General features: G+C 43.0%; 1 protein-coding gene across 3 annotated transcripts in view; it reads right to left on the bottom strand.

Moving 5' to 3' along the window:
• TXNRD2 (thioredoxin reductase 2) overlaps nucleotides 1-22,759 on the bottom strand; it is a 53,264-nt gene that overhangs the window by 23,541 nt on the left and 6,964 nt on the right. For all 3 annotated transcript variants that reach the window (XM_078381691.1, XM_072983712.2, XM_078381690.1), the window contains exons 3-11: nucleotides 22,056-22,112; nucleotides 21,008-21,152; nucleotides 19,200-19,274; nucleotides 16,743-16,821; nucleotides 14,844-14,906; nucleotides 14,290-14,360; nucleotides 7,076-7,095; nucleotides 5,623-5,714; nucleotides 2,973-3,147 (exon numbers count right to left, since the gene is read on the bottom strand). In XM_078381691.1, the coding sequence (XP_078237817.1) occupies nucleotides 2,973-3,147; nucleotides 5,623-5,714; nucleotides 7,076-7,095; nucleotides 14,290-14,360; nucleotides 14,844-14,906; nucleotides 16,743-16,821; nucleotides 19,200-19,274; nucleotides 21,008-21,152; nucleotides 22,056-22,112 (777 nt within the window). The remainder of the gene's footprint in view (nucleotides 1-2,972; nucleotides 3,148-5,622; nucleotides 5,715-7,075; nucleotides 7,096-14,289; nucleotides 14,361-14,843; nucleotides 14,907-16,742; nucleotides 16,822-19,199; nucleotides 19,275-21,007; nucleotides 21,153-22,055; nucleotides 22,113-22,759) is intronic.

The raw sequence follows: 22,759 nt of genomic DNA on the forward strand, positions 1-22,759 counted from the left end.
AAGACGAATGTTTCCCGTTTTTTGTTCCTGTCTCATGTTTGCTGATTTTTAAATGTTTTTCTATGATGTTTAAAAAGTTAGTTTTTTTATTGGAATTTTTAAAATCATCTACACAATATGTATGGTTTTAAAGAGCACTTAATAAACCCTTTGTAAACCAAATCTGACTTTGTTCTGACTTTTTTTTGCCCATAGGAACACATTAATTAAATTTCAATGCATTCCTATGGGAAAATGCATTTCGCAAGATAAATTTTTCGCAAGACAACATTAACCACAGAACGAATTAAATTCGTCTTGCGAGGCACCACTGTATATGGTAGAGAAAGGCAAGACTCCGCAGAGCAAAGGGCAGTAAATCAGTGCAGAACTTTTGCTTTGGAAACCAAAAAGAGGGTCCTCGGTTCAGCCCCCAACCATCAAATGATACGTTAAAGGAAATATGCCTATTTTCTGCAATTGCATTCTCTCCGACCACACAATTCCTTCTAAAGCCAATCAGACTTGCAAATCCCATATTTTTCCGTGTATAAGACACCTCCCTGTATAAGACGCCCCCTCTTTTCTAATCCAAAATTAAGAAATATAAGTGGGGCTTAGTAAGTGTAGGGGGAAAGGGATCAAGTGTAGGGTGAAAGGGATCAAAGCGCTGCAGAATCACTTTGATCCCTGCTTTCCCCTCCACTTGTTTTTGTTCTCTCCTCAGCTTACTTCCGTGTATAAGACAACCCTCAATTTTTAATCTAAAGATTTTAAACAAAAGTATAGTCTCATACACGGAAAAATACGGAGAACAAAAACAAATGGAGGGGAAAGCAGGGATCAAAGCGATTCTGCAGTGCTTTTATCCTTTTCCCCCTACACTCACTAAGCCCCACTTATATTTTGGATTAGAAAAGCAGGGGCGTCTTATACATGGAGGCGTCTTATACACGGAAAAATACGGTAGGTTCCATGCTTACCTTTTGTTAACCAATCACAACACAGGAACAAAGTCATTTGCTAGACAGGAAAAGGCCATCTTTTGCACTTCAGGGACCTTCGACTTGTCAATTCTTACTATCTAGTTTGGGCCCAAGTAGGGAAAGCAACTGGTTTCAACTGAACAACAATCTCACAATGCAAGACAGCTTACTAGGTAACCCCATTGAATCTTGATGTGCCCCTAATGCTTGCTCTAGGGCAGTGGTTCCCAACTTTGGGTCCCCGTATGTTCTTGGATTAAGACTCTCAGAAATTCTGGCCGGCACAGCTTGTGGTTAAGGCCTCTGGGAATTTTTGCTCCAAGAACATCTGGGAACCAAAAGCTGGAACCACTGATTTAGGACAGGTTTCTCAATAGGCATCGCACTAAGGAAAACAGGCTTTTCTCTCACTGGTTGGCTCTTTATATCCATACCTGCAAAGTATGCTATACAGTGATTACCCCTCCACTGTTACCTTTCTCTCCATACCTGCCATTCCAGACTTGGGCTTGCATGAAGCCAAGGACACCTGGAGCCTTCCAAGGTATGGCTTCTGAATCATGGGTTGGGCTTGGAATCGTTCCAGACGTTTCAGGCAAATCAGATAAGGAGTTTGGGAAACGGATAGATGTTGATGCCGAAGCACCTCATCTACATCATGAACCATTTCTCAACTTTCGACATTCATCAGAACTGTCAAACGAGGAGGCTGACAAGCAGATGGCAAGATCCTTTCCCATCTAGATTCATTGTTTTATCTATCCTGGAATTTCCTTTTCCCCCCGGCCCATTTCTGGCAAGAAGCTTTGAGAGGTGAATGAAATGCGGAAGTAAACCAAAATGCAATTTCTAACACCTCGGAGAGCCACCGTAGAATAGTAGAGAGGGCTGTCGGATTAGGATTTGGGAGATCTGGATTCAAATCCCTGCACTCAAACCCACTAAGGGATGGCGATAGTAAGACACTTCCCAAAATACCTCTGAAACCCATCGGAGTTGCTATAAGTTAGAAGTGACTTAACAACACACTATAATAATTCATAGGGCAGATTTTGCTGGGACCTGGGAGAACTGCAGAATATATAGCTCCCACCTCTAATGGTCCACGAGGAAATTAACCTAACTTCTCCCAGTTCAAGAGGAGTTAATCCCAACTTCTCTTGAAATCAAGGTGCTACAAGCAGGGAAGGTCCTGTCTGGTGTTCTTACGCACCAGATCTCTTTTGGTGGCAAGAGAGAAAACGAGGCTGCTGAAGATTATTGAAACGAAAAGCACGTCTATACAGATTTGCAGGTCAACCGAGAGAGACAGCTTGGACAGGATACAGTGGACCCTCGACTTACAGACAGCTCAACTTACAGACATTTTGAGTTACAGACTTCTCTGGCCACAAAATTTAGATTTGACTTGCAGCCAGAGAATCAACTTACAGACCAGAAAAAAACCAAAATGGAACAAAAATAGAATAAAAACTGCTGGTTATGGAATTAATGGGTTTTCAATGCATTGTAGGTCAATGGAGATTCGACCTACAGACTTTTCGACTTGCAGCCACCATTCCAATATGGATTAATTCCGTAAGTAGAGGGTCCACTGTAGTGGACTGACCCTCAAGAGACGTGGGTTGAAAACTCCCCACTTGAATCAGAGAATCAGCAACTTGGCCACATCATTGAAAAGCGCAGGGCGACGGACTCCGTGGAACTTTCATTTGGCCCACCCTGGGGGCTGTTTGTCTGGAAAAATCAAAAGCCAAATCATCTGAACAGATGCTGACCAAGGAGACAGACAGACAGACAGACAAGGCAAGAAAGCTGCACGGTTTGGTCAAAAACATCACACTGGAAGGGATTTGTGAAAAGGTATAAATCCTTCCTACTGTTTTAGATCCAACTTGTTCTTTCCTACATGAAACCACAGCCGTCCAGCAACGAAAGTACAAGAGTTGAACCGTCCAGATATCAAGAAGCGTCAGAGGTATTCTACAGCTATTTTTTTGTTTTTACCTACTGCCCACATTACGGTGTCAAATTCATCAGATTTTTCTTTTCCGGAATCAGCGTATTTCCACGTCACCCGCAATCTGCCGTTGTCCGTCTTCTTCACCTTCATTGGGCTGCATTTCTTAAGAAATCTTGTCCCATAGGTTTCCATGTAATCCGTTACAAGGTTAGCCATTTGCTAGGAAAAGCAGCAAGGTTAAAAAATAAAGAGGAATGAGAATGCTCAGAAAGCTTGATTTCAGTCATAATATCCTTGTACAATTTTGTACAGACCATCTCACGCACCCAAAAACATATTTACTAAATATTTCTTCCACGCATTTAAAATACGCTCATCTGTTATACATTTATTGCACTTTTATTGTGCCAGAAATTTTCCACAACAACCTAATGAAATATAGTAGGACCGTGATATTCACGGGGGAATCAGTTGCAAGCCCCCTTCCGGATACCGAAAATTCGTGAAAATAGCGAATGCTATACACATAATGGTCTCTGGTTCCCTCTAATGGCCACTTCCGGTAACTCTCTTCCCTATGTGTATGTGGGAAAGTTCTGGCTACCTAGGCAACATCACCCTCCTAAATGGGGAAATGGAAGGAACAATTATGACCATTGGGAGTCCAGTCAACTATCTAGATCAGTGGTTCTCAACCTTGGGTAACCCAGATGTTCTTAGACTGCAATTCCCAGAAACCCCTGCCAGCACAGCTATTGGTGAAGACTTCTGGGAGTTGCAGTCCAAGAACCCCTGGCTGGGAGCCACTGATCTGGATAGTCAATATAAACTATTTCTGTAAAATCTAACTGGAGAAAACTGCAGGTGGAAGGATAGCTATGCCACGGTTTTCCCACTCCCGTGGCCTCATCTTTGCATGACCAGCCATGTGCCCAATGTCGCAACCAGCACACGAGGAGGTGTGCCAGGGGAGGAGAGAAACTTACACAATTATGTTTGCATTACTCTGTAGATAACAGGATTCTAGTTCTTGACTAGCAATGGATTTCTAAGTGTTGAAACTCCAGGCATGGATGTCCGAGAACGCAGGGATGTGAAGGAGCTGGTGGTGGAAGGACTAAGGGGTAGAACGGGGAGAATTTCAGCCCTGGGGCCAGACAAAATTGCATTGAAAGCCAGCTCAAGTGTTTATGGCTCACAACTCAGAGGGTTCAATTCTATTATTACAGTGGGATCCCCTTATCCACAGGATCAGGATCCGCTGATTCAATTATTCACAGTCTGAAAATATTAAAAGAAAAATCTCCAAAATATATACAGTATCTTTAACAATGAAGTTACCAGAACTGGCCACTAGAAGGAGCCAGAAACCATGCTATGTCTATCGTTTGCTAGAGAAAACAGATTTCCACGATGTCATTACCAGATCTGGCCATGAGAGGGAACCAGAGACCATGCTATGAATAGCATATATGATAATAGCATTTGCTGTCATTCATGTTTTTTCAGCATCCGTCGTCAAGCTTGGAACCAAGCCCCTGCAAGATCGAGGGGTCCTACTGTATCCATAGTTAACACTTGCCCATAGAAATTACCGTATTTTTCTGTGTATAAGACTATGCTTTTGTCTAAAATCTTTAGAATAAAAATTGAGGGCCGTCTTATACACGGAAGTAAGATGGGGAGAGAACAAAAACAAGTGGAGGGGAAAGCAGGGATCAAAGCGATCCTGCAGCGCTTTGATCCCTTTCCTCCTCCACTTGCTAAGCCCCACTTAGATTTCTTAATTTTGGGTTACAAAAGTGGGGGGCGTCTTATACATGGAAAATACGGTAATCATGATGGTGGGTGGTAAGGATTCTTATGCCAGGACACTGCCCTGTGCTGGCTGCATTAAGTAAAGGATTGGGCACAAGCTGGATGCCTGGGGCCCAAAAAATACCCTATGGGGGAAAAGTGGGCTATCTGAACCCCCTGGCACAGGGTTGGGCATCCAATGGCCCCTCAGATTTTGGATAACAACTCCCAGCAGCCCTTAATCAGCACAGGCAACAACAATTAAGGCTGGGAGGAGCTGGAAGGCTGTCAGTTGCCAACCCCTGGCAGCTTCTCCTTCTTCCCCCTCCCCCTATGCCCAGGTAGGATTCTTTGTCACAGGTAGGATTCCTCATCAAGGCAGATGACACATTCAAGGATCTGAATGAGACACCGCCTTGTGTCAAAGATCCCACTGAATGTCTGAGACCATGCCTCGCCGCTGCCAAGCCATCCACACCCTGCCGCCACCGCTAAAGAGCTTGTTTAAAAGACGCCGATGGTACTAATCCGACCTTCCGACATGAAAGCCAGGAACCGGGAGTTGTATAAACTAGAGATCATGAGACAACGCCCACAGAGAAGGTTTACGGAGTATTTACGGAGTGGTTTTGCCAATTCCACTCTCCCAGTCAGTTTCCATGGCCGAGCAGGGATTTGAACCCTGTTCTCCAGAGTCCCAGCCCATCGCTCTACCCGCTACACCACACAGGGAACCCACTAGTGACCCAAAACAACCTTGTTATATGCAGGGACGTGTCACAAACTGAAGGCAGCAAAATCCAGCCCAGAATGAGCTGCCGTCAAAGATAATAAGGCGATCTGGAGGGAAAAGCCAAGCATATCAAAAGCGGGTGGGGAAAAAATGGCAGACGCTACCTGGTCAAACCCCCGCAGGGGAATGCTTCTCATCATTACAGTGGTGTCCAATCCGAGGCCCGTGAGAAAGCCGGCGCACTCGAGGGAAACATCTGGAGAAGGTCCGGTTCAAGGAAAAAAAATAGTCCAGCTTGGTTTTAAAGAGTGTGAGTTTAAAAACAAAATGAAGGGGAACAACAAGCACAAGATATTGGAGACCGCCATTTTCTACACAGTTTTCTCCTGTGATTTTAGGGGAGTTTTTACTCACATGTAGCTCACAGCTCCTGAATCTTACCTTTCGGCACAATGTGTAAATACCATGCCAGTGTGGAACAGTAGCTAGAACATCAGACTTTACAAGGGGGAAGCTGGATTCAGCCCTTCACTCTTTTGAATCATCATTTTGCGATTGCAAAATGATGATTCAAAGGGTTTTTTCACTTTATAACGATTGGTTCCCTGCTTTGGGAACCGATTTTTCACTAAACGACGATTCAAAACAGCTGATCAGCGGGTCACAAAATGGTTCCCCACTGTGTTCAGGACAGATTCTTCGCAAGACAGGCATCGCAAAATGGCTGCCCTATGGAGGATCTTTGCTGGCAGTGAGGTATTTCCCCCATTGGAATGCACTGACTGGTTTTCAATGCATTTCAATGGATTTTTTTCTTTTTTTGCTTGCCAACAATTTTGCTCTACAGCGATTTTGCTGGAACGGATTATCGTCGTTAAGCGGGGCACCACTGTAACATGGCAAATTTTTTATCCATTTATATATGGTGCCAAAATAAAAAAAAAACAGTGGTTGGTTGGTTAATACATTGTAAGTTGTGTGAGCCAACGAGCTATTTTGCACTGGGTTGTGACTTCTGTTTGATATTCGTATCTTTTCCATGAAGATTTGTACTGCAGGATGCGACAATAGCAGATGTTGGCATAGAATGACAATAGCAAAAAACAATATGATTATTATTTATACATGGCCAAAACTAAGGAGACTAGCATTTTACAGCCGGTAATATCCTGTTTGATGTTTTGTTCCTTTCTAAGAGGTTTTATAAACAACACCATCCACGTAGACAGCAATGGGATTTTACTGAAAAACTGAATTCTTGTCCTTTTCCTAGATAAGGCTTAGTCCATCATTTTGAGAACCACTGATCCTTGAAAAGAGACAGCTAGAATTTCTGGACGATCCAATTTTAGACTGCAGGGACTGCACCGTTTTGCTAAATATAGAAAAAAATGGCATGAATTCCATGCTATTGAAGAATTATTTAGCAACAAGGGGAAAGGCAGGGAAGAAGCCCACAGAGCAAGTCCACTGATTATAGAGTTGTCTGTCTCCAAATGCATTTTAATCACATTTTTCACCAACTGGTGTTAAACAACGGCATTCAGAAGTTCCGAGCCTTTGCAGGTAAATACGTCAAGCATGCCAATAAATCATTCGAATTTTTACAAAAGATACAACTGGCTCCCACAACCAACCTGTTTAAAAAAAAAACAGAGAGAGAGAGAGGGAAAACCCAGGAATGAGATTGTGTATATTGTTGTAACCAGAACAAATTGTTTGCTAGAATGGTGTGGGATGGCTACGAGTAAATTAGAATATACAGGCATCGTAGAACGTGTCTCAGGTTTCAAAGAGTAAGATAATGGAGGGAGAATGTACCGTTCCTTTAAAAACAAATATATACACAGAGCATAACAAACTGACAAACAATTATACAAAATGAAATTACACAACACGTGTCCCTCAGGCACATAAATACCTCTAAAATAGTCATTTAAAAGCAGATAAGCCTTAATCTTAAATGCATGCACCAAGGAGCAAACTGTATCGAACATAAGGAGACTTGCTTCCGAGAAAATCACAACTATGGTTGCATGTCCAGTTTCTTGGCTCGGAATTTGAGATATGAAAAGCAAATTCAACCCCCTTCACTCCAAACTGGGTTGACCTAAGGAATTTTGCTGCCTGAGACAAACAGGTACTGCACTGCCCCCCTGCGGAAGGAATTCAGAGTACTGTAGCAGTTGAATCTTTTCTCTTTCAATCCCTTACTAAGATTTCCCACATCGGCTGATGCCTCGCTCTGTCTACGTGTATTTATTTATCCTTTATTTATTTCAAACATTATTAACCCCACATTCTTCCTAGGAAAGGACCCAAGGTAACGTACACCAAATAAACACAAGTATTAAAGCTAAAAACAGTGAATTATTCAAAGATCAAGTGAACGAATAACATTATACTAAGCATGTTAGGTAAAAGCATTCCTAAAAGGGATTTAGAAGCAACAAAATGCAAACTGTCTCATTTTGGTGTCTAAGGGAAAGCGTCCCTGAAGAAAAAAGTCTTTGCCAGCTTGCAAAACAGCGAAGATGGGGCCAGCTTGGCCTCCAGTGGGAGGGAGTTCCAGAGGTTATGGTAGGACAGCCCCTGAATCCAAAACTAATTCTATAATCGTATCGTTCATTCAATTTCTTGGCGGACTTTTATTTAAAAAAATAATAATCGAGGAGAATTCAAGGCAAATTGCTTTATATGCATATATTTCTATCTTGCCCTGTGTACCAATCCAGAATAGTTTTCAGCGGTTTAAAGTACGATTTAAAATATATGAAAATATAACAATGAAAATACCTTTACAAACAAAGAAACGCAAAGACAAGGACGTGATCTTCCCATGAAACAGGCAGTGCTTATCAGGGAAAAGCCTGCTGGAATAAAATTGTCGTGACCGGCCAGGAAAACAATGGCATGAAAGATGGGAAGAGTCAAATAGAGAAAACTCCTTCTCAAAACAAAGATCGTGGGGTTTGAAAAACTACCTTAAGAGGAGGAAACAGGGGTGGGCATAGTTCTCAAATACAATGAAATGACTTGATAGGGATAATTTGCGGAGTGAATATTCCGATTTTTAAATGCAGAGAGGCATGAAAAGCATGCACAAATATTATATATTAAAATGATGACTTATTAGCAAGGCAAACTTAAGATGTGGGTGGCCCAGTTCACTGGCCGTTTCCAAAGGATTTCGTGACACTACAGTGGATAATAATACCAATGTCATTACTAATCCTTTGAGGTACTAATAATATAATTCCGTCTTTATTTTTCTTTTCTTTTCTTTTTACAGCAGCCTCTTCAAACGATGCCTGTGGCATCCATCATCTGCCCGGCTTGTCCAGCCCTCCTCTCTCTCTGCTCGGCTGGAGTGACAGGAATGTGCCCGGAGTTATTATCAGCGGTGACATTGACGAATCTCACGCAGACAGAACAGACTTGGAAATGTCCGGCTGATGTAAACCACAATTCAGCCCCAAGAATAGGTGGGCTCAGAGGGGCTCAGACGGAGATTTCCTGACACAAAGGGCCAAGACACTACAACGGAGAAGCCCGCCGGAGCGTAGCGTTGCATCCTCGGGCCGTGAGCTGCAAACCGAAGCATTTCTTAATGTTATTTAGTCTAAGGTTCGGATTTAGATTCTTGCTTGTCTCGTTCTGATGTGTAAGAATCGGAAAGCAAGTTATTCTTGACAGGGAAAAGAGGTCCGTGTCTCGCTCTCAAGCTGGAGGTGAGGAACCTCGTGGGGTTTCAAAATCCTTGTTAAGGGGCCTCATCATGTCAAGACAGCCTAAAGCAACTAGCTTTTGAGGTAGACTGCCACTAAACCTGAAAGTTCCATTTGGCTAGTAATCATCGATCCTTGAGGATTTGGAAGTTGTGACTAAGGTTCCTTATTATTTAGAAATCAAAAGGTTGGTAGGGGGATATACATGAGAAACCGGATTTTGTTTTGAGCGTATGAGGAAAAGTACATCCCAACTTTTGTTTTTCTATTTGTGCCCAAGGAGCAGGATGGATAAAAATCAATGTTCTTTGAAAACCAGATCATGATTTAAAACACAATTTAAACAACAAAAATGTCATTTTTATCTGAAGAGTCAAAAATACGTAGCCAATTTTTTTAAAAAAATTTAAATTGTGATTGAAATTGTGTTGTAAATCAGGTTGATTTAATTTGATTTAAATCAAAATCACCCTGTCAAGGGCTGATCAAGTGAAGGCTTTGTTTTATAGACTATCTTATAACCTTGCATGCATTCCCATGTATTCATTTTAAATGTACAGTGGTGCCTCGCTTAACGATTAACTCATTAAACGATGAAACCGCTTGACGATGAAGTTTTTGCATTCGCAAAACGATGTTTTAATGGTAAAAATTCGCTTAATGATGATCGGTTCCCTGCTTCAGGAACTGATTTTTCACTAAACGACGATTTTGAAAAGCTGATTGGTGGCTCTAAAATGGCTGCCCGCTGTGCAAAATGGCGCCTCGCTGTGTTTTCAGGATGGATTCCTCACTTTACAGGCACCGAAAATGGCCACCGTATGGAGGCTGGACGCTGAGGTATTTAGCCCATTGGAACACATTGAACCGGTTTAAATGCATTTCAATGGGCTTTTTTGTTTCGCTTGACAAGGATTTCGCTTAACAGCGATTTCAACGGAACGAATTATCCTCGTCAAGCGAGGCACCCTGTATTATATTAATCAGCCCGTGTGTGCATGTACAGAAGTGGCCAACAAATCAGAAAGTTAAGAGCAAAATATTTTCACTTCTGCTTTCCCCTGAATTTGAAAAACACTGAATCAAAGCACACAGACATATATAGCAATGTGTAGCTTATATACCTATATATACATATGCCAACGTGCATGTTATAAATGCGTATCTATCTATACAGATATGGGTTTGACTATTTTATTATGCACATCATAAATTTACAGGAGTTTTGTATTTTGTATATTTGGATTTTTTAAAAAAGGAGAAACTGAAAGGTGGCTCCTTGTTCTTGAATTTGTCAAACTGCCTTTAAAAGCGGGAGACAATTTGTCATACCTTGTTGTCTGAAAACTCCTTAAAGCTAATGATGCCCAGCATGACTTTTTTAGGGCTTTTTATTGCCTGCCTCGACACACTCTATAGCCGAGGCAGATGGTTGGTAAGGTTAATCACAGAGGCAAAAAGGTTTGGTAAGCAGCAAACGCTGAACGATGGATTTTTTTTTTTTAAATCATGGGAACATTTATTAGGGAAATCCATTTGACAGAAACAAATGTAGCTGAAGGGGTGCTTCTGGGTCTCCCCTCCCTCTCCGGCGACATCGGCTGATAAAATACAGCAGTGCTACTGTGGTCCCTCCAGGGCTTATTTTGACTAAGGCTTAGGAATGTAACGTATAAACATGAGACTCCTACATTACACTGTTAAAACTTGCACTAACAGTGCCCGGACAAAAGCTACGTTTTTCAGAGAAATATCTCAAGAGGGATAAATCTTCTGTTTAGTGTGTTGTTTTTTAACACACACCGGCCCACACTTTCCTTGCATAAATCAGACCCTCGGCATTTGAAAGGTAACGGATCGAGGGCGAGAAACTGCTGACGGACTTTGCTTTTTAAAAAACGTACCCGAGGACCACCCTCTGTTTACCCACCTAGGGTTAAATGGCCCGAATTCAAATTATTTTTTGGTCCTGAATTGGAGGTGTGTGTGGTTTGAAACCTGAATGCGGAATGGCACCCAGTTTATCTATTCCCTCGTCGGTTTTAATGTGTTACTTCTGATAGACAATATGAAGGAGTTTTTTCTCCCCCCTTCAAACGTGTGAATAGCTTTTCCACAACGTTAGGTCTCCAAAATTATCATGATCAACGCTGGCATGATCAGCACCATCTCAATTTATTTCACTATCCAAGGCAAAGAGGCTTCTATTACATAGAGAGAGGGGTAGTGTATGTGCTACAGATAATAGGCAGGGTCCGAATGTAAGACCCCGGAAGCTGGATACTGCCCCCCCCCAAATTTTGTGAGGTGCTGGCTCGGCAAAGTCCCCCTTTCCCCTCCAGGAGATGTTGGGGGGGCAATTTGGGAAGGAGAGCTACAAACTACACAACCCGTTGCAACAACTACAGTGGTGCCTCGCTAGACAGTTACCCCGCATGATAGTTTTTTCGCTAGGCATTGACTTTTTGCGATCGCTATAGCGATTCGCAAAACAGTGATTCCTATGGGGGGAATTTCGCTGGACAATGTTTGGTCCCTGCTTCACAAAACGATTTTCGCTAGACAACGATTTTGACAGCTCCCTCCGCGCTCGCAAAACGGGTGTTTTCGGGACCCAAGCTTTGCAAGACAACGATTTAAACAGCTGATCGGTGGTTTGCAAAGCGGCATTCCTATGGCCGATCTTCGCTAGACAACGACGATTCTTCCCCATTGAAACGCATTAAACAAGTTTCAATACATTCCAATGGGGAAATGCTTTTCGCTAGACAATGATTTCGCTAAACAGCGATTTCAGTGGAACGGATTATCATCGTCTAGTGAGGCACCACTGTACTGGCTACCTGAGTGCATTTTTTAGATGGATTGTTGCGCATTACTGTTGTGTTTTTAGCACTACCCGCATTGCCCTTTTTTTTGTTCTTTTTAAATATTTGTATACTTATTGTTCTTCGCTTTAAATACGGACTTTTAATGATGTAAGCCACCATGGTATACTCATGGTTTTCTGCTTTAAGCCGCCTTGGGTCCTTTTAAAGAAGAAAAGTAGGGTAAAAATATTGTAAATTAATAAAATAATGAGCCTTAAAGGTCTTTACGACCCCCTGATCTAGAGGCTGAATTAAAGATCTCGTGACTGGGGTAAAGGAGACGACTTTGACGCCAATGGTGTTCCACTCATAGGGTTTTGGATGCACGCTATTTCTTGAATATTTATTTTTTGAATGTTTCTTTATTTATCGGAATATCTATTGGAATATCTATCTACCCTGTTTCCACGAAAATAAGACCTAACCTGAAAATAAGCCCTAGTGTGATTTTCCAGGATGCTCATAATATAAGCCCTATGCCAAAAAATAAGCCCTAGTTAAGTAAAACCCCTCCCTCCACCATTGTGCAGCAACCAGAAGAAGATGACAGGACTGCATTTGAATAAATGTAGATGGTTGTACATGAAAATAATAATAATAAAATGTCCCCTGAAAATAAGCCCATTTTTGGAGCAAAAATTAATATAAGACCCTGTCTTATTTTCGGGGAAACACGGTATCTTATCTCCAGCTGGATGGTTGGATAATCCTGGCCATTGGGTCAGCATGCCAAGGATAATGGGCACTGGAGTCCAACAACTGCTGGTTCTCCACTCTGATGCCTACACTGGTCCCTTCTTTTCCCACAATGGAACTCAACACAGCGTCCCATCTCAGACTCAAAATGGCTCAGCTTCAGCCAAAGCTGCTGTTTAGGGTCCCTTAAGACCACGCAATATTCGGAGGGCATTAAGTTTAAATCAGGAACCCTGCTTGTTTTCACGAAGCTTTAACAATGCAAAAGGCGATATATTTCATGGAACCAGATTCTTGCTGTTTTCCCCAGCGTCTTGCAGGGCAGACCAACCTGATGACCACAGCGTTGCTCCCTTTGAAACGCTTTTTGCCCTGCCCCAAGACAAATGTCAATGAATCAAGCACCGTCTCTCCCCTGCTCTATGAAAGAGGAGAATCTTGGATTCGGCAGAGAAATAAAAAATATATCCTAAGCACTTGCTGCCCTCTTGTGGCACAAGAGAAGTGCAAATCAGCAAAACGGGGGGGGGGGGGGGGAGAGAAAATTGCTTTAGAAATCCACACCCAACAACTTAGGAAATGAACTTGCATAGTTTCACACTTAAAAAATGAGAATTTATAATCTAGAAGTTGCCTTTCAAAATATACAGGAACTGAATGTACATTCATAGGCATAATACAAATATTAAAGTATAACCTGCAGCTTTTAAAGGGCGCAGTGAAAATCCATTATAAAACGAATCCTGTCGTGCTGCTGGGAATCACTTTTTGGGTTTTTTTAAAAAATGACCCTTGACTCCCAGTACCCCTCATTTCCATTCAGGTTGGCAGGGGCTGATGGGCATCAGTGTACAACAGTATCTGGAGGACTTGAGGGACCATGCATTTTGGTAGATCTCTTGTGAAAATTAAGTTGCATTTCGCTTAGTGCTCCTTCCTCCCAGGTAAATAAGCACAGGGTGGTAGCCAAAGGTGAGAAAAATACACAGAAAGGAAAAGACAAGGAGAGACAGAGAATTCTTCCTAAAAGTAGAAAAGTTGGGTTCCTGTCTGCACGCAATGACTGAAATTCTGGAATATACTAGCTAGAATTCTATTGGTTTTTGCATGAGGTTTGCGTAACTTCTTGAGGCTCATTGACAAGGTGTTGGGCCATGTCCTGGTTGTGCGCCCAACTGCACAACTGAGAGGTGTCCAGGCAGCTCAACAATTAGCTGCAGTAAGTCCCATAGTTTTCCACGTATAAGACTATACTTTTGTCTAAAACCTTTAGAGTAAAAATTGAGGGTCGTCTTATACACAGAAGTAAGCTGAGGAGAGAACAAACACAAGTGGAAGGGAAAGCAGGGATCAAAGCGATCCTGCAGTGCATTAATCCTTTTCCCCCCTACACTTGCTAAGCCCCACTTAGATTTCTTAATTTGGGCTTAGAAAAGTGGGGGGCATCTTATACACAGAAAAACATGGATAAGTCATGCAAACCTTAAACAGGCACCCAAAAAACCACCAGCCATTCAATAGCCATCCAGAAACTTACGTCTTTCTGGGAGATTTTTTCAGCCAGAAAAGGTCATCGCTTGTAATCCCGTACTCCCGCGCTCCTGGAATCTTTTTTTTAAAAAAGGGAAAGCAGCTGATATGAAAGCAAGACTTAAGTGATTATTAAGCAGTTTCCCTTCTGAAAATCATATGTGAAGAATGAATGTGATCTTACAGTGGCTTTTTGTCTTTCTGCAAGATGATTTATCATATCTGTTAGCCCTGTTGTAATTGATTCTTTAGGTTATATGTAATAAATTAAATTTAAAGCAAGATTTAAGACACCACTCTAATATAACTACTCACTAAAAATGCACATTTTAATGCTCACATTATATGTCTCAAAGAGATCATAGGTTAAGGGGGAGAATAAGATGAACGATCAATCAAGTCATTTCTTTCCCTCAAGCTGCACAAATCATTTGTGGGAATCGAATCAGGGCCAACCTTAAAGCCCAGGAAGTGTTGCCCGGAAGAAGATGGTCTTTCATACAGATTGGTTCCTGCTTTAGCACTGTAGTTTATCATTGCAGTTAAACTCATGCAACTTACATGTGCAGGGTAGTTAGGTCTTCCACCGGTGGCGAGGACAATGTTTTCCGCTCTGAGCAGAATCTAGGAGTAAAAGAGAAAAGAATCAGGAACAGAAAGTACTTTAGCCAAACTTGGCAATGTCTTGTTGCTATTCTGTCTGTACTGACTTATAGCGACCCTGAGATTGAGCAATTTCAAGATCTGTCCTCAATAAGGTTGCTCGTGGTCACGTGGCCAGCGCGACTAGACACGGAACGCCGTTACCTTCCCACCGTGGTGGTACCTATTTATCTACTCGCATTTATATGCTTTTGAACTGCTAGGTTGGCAGGAGCTGGGACAAGCGACGGGAGCTCACTCCATCGCGTGGATTCGATCTTACGACGGCTGGTCTTCTGACCTTGCAGCACAGAGGCTTCTGTGGTTTAACCCGCAGCACCACCACATCCCTACTTAGTGTATAAAGCCTATGCTTTTTAGAGGTGTGTAGATTTGAGTTTTTGGACAGCAGCTCCCTAAGGAATTCTGTCATCAGAAGTCCAAAAACTCAGATTAGTACACCTCTACAGGCTTTACATATAGGAGGTCTTCTGTTCAGTCCCTAGTACCCTGTCAAACCTACAGTTCAATGCATTCCAATGGGGGGGGGAATTCGCCAAAAATTAACGAAGATTCAGAACAAAGCCAAATTAAGTTTGCAAAGGTTTTACCAGGTGCACTAACAATCCCAAGCATTTAAAACAGTTTTTGAACATTTTAAGACACACTTAAAATAGCGAAAACGGACATCGCTAAGCGAAACAGGGGGACCTAAACTGTCATTGCTAAGTGAGGCAAGGTCCCGAACATCGCTATGCGAAATTTCCCCATAGGAAACATCGCTAAACGGAGCGCAAAATCACTCCAAAAACCTCATCGCTAAGCGAATACATCGTTAAACGAGGCAATCGCTAAGCGAGGCACCACTCTCTCTCTCTCTCTCTCTCTCTCTCTCTCTCTCTCTCTCTCTCTCTGTGTGTGTGTGTGTATGCATATGTATATATATAAAAGACAGGGTCTTATATTAATTTTTGCTCCAAAAAACACATTGGGACTTATTTTCAGGGAATGTCTTATTTTTTCATGCACAGGCATCTACATTGATTCAAATGCAGTCCTGTCATCTTCTTCCGGTTGCTGCAGAAGGGTGGAGGGCAGGGTTTCAGTTAACTGGGTCTTATTTTTGGGGTAGGGCTTATATGACGAGCATCCTGAAAAATCATAGTAGGGCTTATTTTGAGGTTAGGTCTTATTTTCAGGGAAGCAGGGTACCTCCTGTTGGAAGGGGATCTAGTTGTAGGGGGTGGGAAGGATCTACTAGGGCTTCGGAGACCTGCTACCAGCCAGATTACACTTGTCGCACAGGGTCAAATTACACATTGAATGTTTATTTCCTGCTATTATAAGGTTTTCCCTCTAGGTAAAGCCATTCTCTGAAAGCTTACTGAGACCTGGACATTAAAACATGTCTTAATGACCAAACACAAAACAAAAGGAAGCTAATTTGCATCTGCAGAATGAGTTTGGGCTTGCGGTAGGACAAAAAGAAGCCATTTGTCTGTTAAGGTTGCTAGGCTTCTAATGAAAGGCTAAGGATATGAGCAAGTTTGGCCCATAGCGAGCCACCACTTTCCTCCTGCCTATTCCAGCCCACCCCATCATCTTCTGCTGCATCCCACCTCATCATCTTCTGCTCTATCCCTTCTCTTAGCAAGCATACCAGGCCAGATCTGCCCACAACAGCCTAAACATGAAGGAATGCAAGCTTAGGAGTGGACATGATCCTCACCCCACATATTAGACTCCACGAAGGTGAAAGACAAATAACCTGATCCGATCTGAGGCCGTTTTGTGTCTGAAAAGGGCCAATCTGCTTACCTCTTTGCCTCCTTTTGCCAAGCCGCGGACCGTGTGCGCATCTAAAAAGCTGCCTTTCAGGTTGAAATATTTCACTTTTCTGTCAAAGGAGAGGAACGCTCTTATGAACTTCTAGCAAATGCAGGACAACCCGTGGGTTGATCTTGACAATAAGCCTCAATGGCTAGATCCTAGCGCTGGTTACAAGTCAAGTAGACCTGTTGAACCAACAACATTCACACGTTCAACGCAACCGTCAGCAATTGATTCAACAAGACTAATCAGACGGAGACGAGCAATGGGATATACTGGCCACGGAGTTGAATGTAACTTTCTCCCCAATGCAGGACTGCTTCTTTAATGAACCATTATAATCAGCCTTTAATAATAACAATAATAATGTGTCATCAAGTTAGTTCTGGCTTACAGTGAACCTTTGCAGGGTTTTCCAAGTAACGAAGTACTGGTTTTTTTTGTTCCCTTTATTTTCAGGGGTGCCCTGGGACTGTGCAGCTTGCCCAAGGCTACCCGGGCTGGCTTGTTTCCACAGTGAGGAACTGAACTCACAACCTCTGCAGCCAGGTATGTCATTCACTGAGCTATCCAGCCAGCGGTCTTTTGGGCTTTGAGATTAAACTTTTATGTTAACTTACTTTAACTGTGTGGCCCTATTAAAAAAGATCTCAAAAAGATCATGAATAACATTTGTGATTCAATTTATCGGGTATTTTTGCCTGCAGCTTTCCATTCACCTTTCAACATTGGATCGAAAAAGAAGAGAAGATCCATTCCCTTTACAAAAACAAGACTGCAGGCACCAGACATGAACAGGTGGGATTACTTCCTGGAATAGCAGACTGAAAGAGCTGAATGTCAGCCAAAAGGTAGCCACTGAGAAACCAGAGGGTGGTAGCTCGGTGGTTTAACAATCTAGCTGCAGAGCCTGTGGTTGGCAGTTCGATTCCCCTCTTTGTCTCCTTCACAGGGGCTGGACTCGAGGATCCCCACATTTCCTTCCAGCTCTGCAGTTCTATGATTCTATGATATTATTATACAGTGGTGCCCCATATAGCGAGGTTAATCCGTTCCGGATTAACCTTCGCTATACGAAAACATCGCTGTGCGGGTAAGGAAAGCCTATTGGAACGCATTAAACTTAGTTTAATGCGTTCCAATAAGCTTCGAAACTTACCCCTCCAGCGATGTTTTCGCGTCCGGCGGCCATTTTGGAGCCGCCGATCAGCTGATCAGCAGCTCCAAAATGGCCGCCGGATGACCCGAAATGCCCCCCCCCAGTGTTTTCGCGACCTCCGCAAGCAAGGGGAGGGCGCAAAAACACTGATAGGGGCCATTTCGGGTCATGCGGCGGCCATTTTGGAGCCGCCGATCAGCTGTTCAGCGGCTCCAAAATGGCCGCCGGATGCACCAATCGTCGCAAAGCGAGTGCGGCGATTGGGGCTGATCCGTATAGCGATCCCCAAAAAGGGATCGCTATACGGATTTTTCGTTAAACGGTGCGCTCGTTAAGCGAGGCACCACTGTATATTATACTGCATTATCAGCATGCCTGGAGGAATGCCAGAGTACCAAGTACAAAACATTTTTAAAAGAAAGCGAAGGAAACTTAAAAACAACAACAGCCCAGTGAGAACTGAGTGAATGATTGTTAGCAGCAATGGGCTATCAGTTCAGTACTAGCTGGAAAGAAAAAAAATCAGAAATGTACAACTGGCTTACAACTGGAATACAGTGGTACCTCGCTTAACGACAATAATCCATTCCAGCAAAATTGCTGTACAATGAAATCATCGTCAAGCGAAACTTTAAAAAAACCCCATTAGAATGCATTAAAAACCGGTTAATGCGTTCTAATGGGCGAAATACCTCACTGTCCAGCGAAGATCCTCCATAGGGCGGCCATTTTCTGGTGCCTGTAATGCGAGGAATCCGTCCTTAACACAGCGGGCAGCCATTTTGCACAGCAGGGACATATTTTGAAACCTGACGATCAACTGTTTTCTGATCATCGTTAAGCGAAAAATTGGTTCCCGAAGAAGGGAACCGATCATTGTCAAGGTTTTTTTTTTCATATTTAAACATCATTGTGAAGCGATTTCGTCATGGAGCGGGGTAATCGTTAAGCGGGGCACCACTGTACTATAAACCTCCATTCTCCATTCTGCTGCCCTCCAGATTGGGTAGATTACAACTTCCATCCTCCCAACCATGCTTGGCTGAGGATCATGGGACTTGTGGTCTAGCACGTTAAGAAGGTCCCAGGTTGGAAAAGGCTTGGATGGAATAGATTGGAAGAAGACATGACTGACTGACACCCCTTCCCCAAAAAAAGGAGGAATGAGAATATACTGCAACATTTTATGGCAGCTCCCTCTTTGGTCTATTAGACACCGCAGGGATGGTTGTATTAAACTGAAAGGTGGTTTGTACAAAAAAAGAAGAGGAAAGAATTGCATTTACTTGTCTTGCAGCTGAACTCTGTGGCCCCAGTTCAAGGATTTAACGTGGTTTTGGACAGCTTTCGCCATAGTGGTCCTGGCGAGAGAGAAAAACACACACCCCAACACACATAGGTAAATCAGCAACATTCAGTTATGTGTTCTTGCATTCCCTCCCCCAACAAGACCAGCAGAAAATTAGCAGTGCTTTAACATCATTTTTTTTAAAAGTAGTTCAGAAAATGGATGCTCAAGTTAGCCTTCCTCAGATAGGGAACACCCTCCAGATCGGTTAGACTACAATCCCATCATCACAGCTGACTGGGAGTGTTGGGGATTGTAGTCTTAACATGTTTAGAGATGGTGCACATTTCTTGATGCTCTGATTAATACAAGACGGCATTATAGCTCAGTAAGTTATTTTACTATCCAGCGCAGTAACTGGCTTTAAATTTGTTTTAGCTCTAAAATACCACAAGCTATTACTTAGCGCAATAATTCCAAATGAAGATAGTAAATAATGGGGCATTCAGGATCACGATGCAACATGATTTCCTAAAACAGCTGAAAAAAAATCTAGAGGTTTCGTGTACAAAAAAATATATATGAGCCAATGGGAGTTTTCTCCTTCCTTGTAAATTAGGCCCAGTAGATAGAAAACGATCAACTTTGGTACACGGACTGCTTTCTTTGCATGAATACCAAATATACAGATCCTCAGGTAAGTAATCCACAGTTATTCTCCGCTGGAACAGGTACAGACACAGAAGACTGAGTTTGCTGGATGGAAATCTTATGCCCGCTCACCGAAAAGCAAGCAAACTAAACCCACTAATGTTTCTTCTAAGAAAACATGAACCAAACATCACTTATAAGACCACAATCTTTGTTGAAGTTATTGCAAACTCGCATGCTACCTTTAGTAGGTTTGGTCAGAAGGGACTTTTCTGGGCTGTAGTGAACTGTCAATTTATCCAGTACTAACCAATTGTTCCCTGCTGCTTCTGATTTCAAAGCTACACCTCTCTGCTTTTGAGCCTTTTGAATCCATTTTTTTAAAAAGAGGAGCAGGTGTTTTGTAAACTTAATGGCTCTTAATTGCCCAATCAGGACAAAAGCAGCCTCAATTATTTTGCTATAAAGCAAGAGATTGTTCTAAAAAAAACCCAGAGAAATCTGGTCATTCGTACTCAGAAAGTCCCAGCGCTGTGACCTCGAATTCACCACACTGCTGGACGCTACTACTGCAAATATATTCTGTTATGATCTATCTATTGTACCAAAAGCCGAGAGAGTTCCACAGACAACACATTGTGATTTTAGTCGGCTGAAATAAATACCGTGGATTAATATTTTGTTATACAGTGGTGCCTCGCATAGCAAGGTTAATCCATTCCGGATTAACCTTCGCTATAGCGAAACATCACTAAACGGAAATAAAAAAGCCATAGAAACGCATTGAACTTCATTCAATGCGTTCCTATGGCTTTAAAACTCACCGTTAAGCGATCTTCCTCCATAGCGCCGCCATTTTCGCGCCCTCGGTAAGCGAGGGCAGGGTGCGAAATGCGGCGCGGACCTTCCGGTGGCCATTTTGGAACCGCCGATCAGCTGTTCTCCCCCGCTTCGTTATGCAATATGCGCTAAGCGAATCGCTTAGCGAATATCGCAAAGCGAAAAAACGCCATAGGGGCCATCGCTGAGCGAATGCTCCAGCAATGGCCCAGAGCCCCTCATTAAGCGATTTAATCGCTCAACGGACCGCTTGTTAAGCGAGGCACCACTGTACATCCATAGGACACAATATATGGACGTGAAGATTTATATTACCAGTCATGGTTGACAGGATGGGATATATTCCAGCCGTAACGCTGGGCGTCTTTGAGGCAACCTCCCAGAAGGGCTGCGTGGTGCATAAGTTTTTTAGGGATGCACCCAACATTCACGCAGGTGCCTCCGAGCCCCCATTTGGTTCCTGCAGGTAAAAATAATGATCATTAGATGTCTTGATGTATTGATTCAGAGCTGTCTGGAGCAACATGGGAAAATCCTCCGTCTCGGCCCCTTGAGCTCATGTCAAAATGAACACTCCTGTCCTTTCTGCCAATAGAGTGGTGCCTCGCTAGACAATGATAATCCGTTCCACTGAAATCGCTGTTTAGCGAAATCATTGTCTAGCAAAAAGCATTTCCCCATTGGAATGCATTGAAACCTGTTTAATGCATTCCAATGGAGAAGAATTGTCATTGTCTAGCGAAGATCGGGCATAGGAAAGCCGCTTTGCGAACCGCCGATCAGTTGTTTAAATAGCTGTCTTGTGAAGCTTAGGTCCTGAAAACACCCATTTTGCGAGCACAGAGGGAGCTGTCAAAATCGTTGTCTAGCGAAAATTGGTTTGCGAAGCAGGGACCAAACATTGTCTAGCGAAATTCCCCCATAGGAATCACTGTTTTGCGAATCGCTATAGCGATCGCAAAAAGTCAATGTCTAGCGAAAAAACTGTCATGCGGGGTAACTGTCTAGCAGCAAGGCACCACTGTATGTTGCCCCATAGTGCTTAAAGCACTCTCTGGGGTTTTTACAACCTACTCCCGCAAACAACACTTTGTGAGCCAGGTACTCAATTTACTCAGCTTGGAAGGATGGAAGTCAACCTGGAGTCAGCTACGTAAGCACAGGATTGAACTCAGGTCTTGCGCAGAGTCCTGACTGCAGGACTGCAGTTGAACCCTTGCGCCGCAAGGCTCTTATTTATTCACAGAGAGTCACGTGACTTTAGGGGCACCCAACAGAAGAGCAGGTGAAATCCAAACTCTCATAACCTTAAATGCTAAAAGTCAAGCATTTATTTACAACCAAGATTTGTCCTGCTTCCTACCTTTCGGAGAGGGGTCCACATAATCTAACACGGCCACCTTCTTCCCAAACTGAGAAGCTTGAAAAAGAAGAAGAGATCGTCAATCAATTTAAAGAAAAGATGAAACTATCATAATGATGCTGCCCGAGTAAGCCAGTGATTGATTTTTTTTTTTTTTTTTGCTCGGGAAACTGAAATTGAGCTTCTTCATTTGTGTTTTGCTCTCCGCCAATTAACTGAACAAAAGTTCAGGATGCTTTGGATTGGCTGAAATTCTCTGGGCTCAGCTGCACCTTCAGATGCCACCAACAGGGGAAAACCTTTAGCACTCTAAGCATTATCCCATATTGCTTCGGCTAAGGCTAGACTGCTATGTACAGTGGTGCCCCTCATAGCGATGATAATCCGTTCCGGATAAATCGTTGCTATCCGGAAACGTCGCTATACGGGGCAAAAAACCCCTATGGGGACAAAACTCACTGTTATGCGAAGATTCCCCATATGGCCGCCTTTTTCACCGCCTCAGTAAGCGAGGGCAGGGCGCGAAAACGTTGCGGGCAGCCATTTTCTTGATCTGGTGGCCATTTTGGAACCGCCGATCAGCTGTTCCCAAAACATCGCAATGCGAAGATTGGTAAGCGAAACGCTTACTGATCATCGCAATGCGATGCTTACCCTATGTAAACATCGCAATGCAATCGCAAAAGCAATCGCAAAAAACGTGT

The sequence above is a fragment of the Pogona vitticeps genome, chromosome 14 (genome assembly GCF_051106095.1).
Source record: "Pogona vitticeps strain Pit_001003342236 chromosome 14, PviZW2.1, whole genome shotgun sequence".
NCBI lineage: Eukaryota > Metazoa > Chordata > Lepidosauria > Squamata > Agamidae > Pogona > Pogona vitticeps.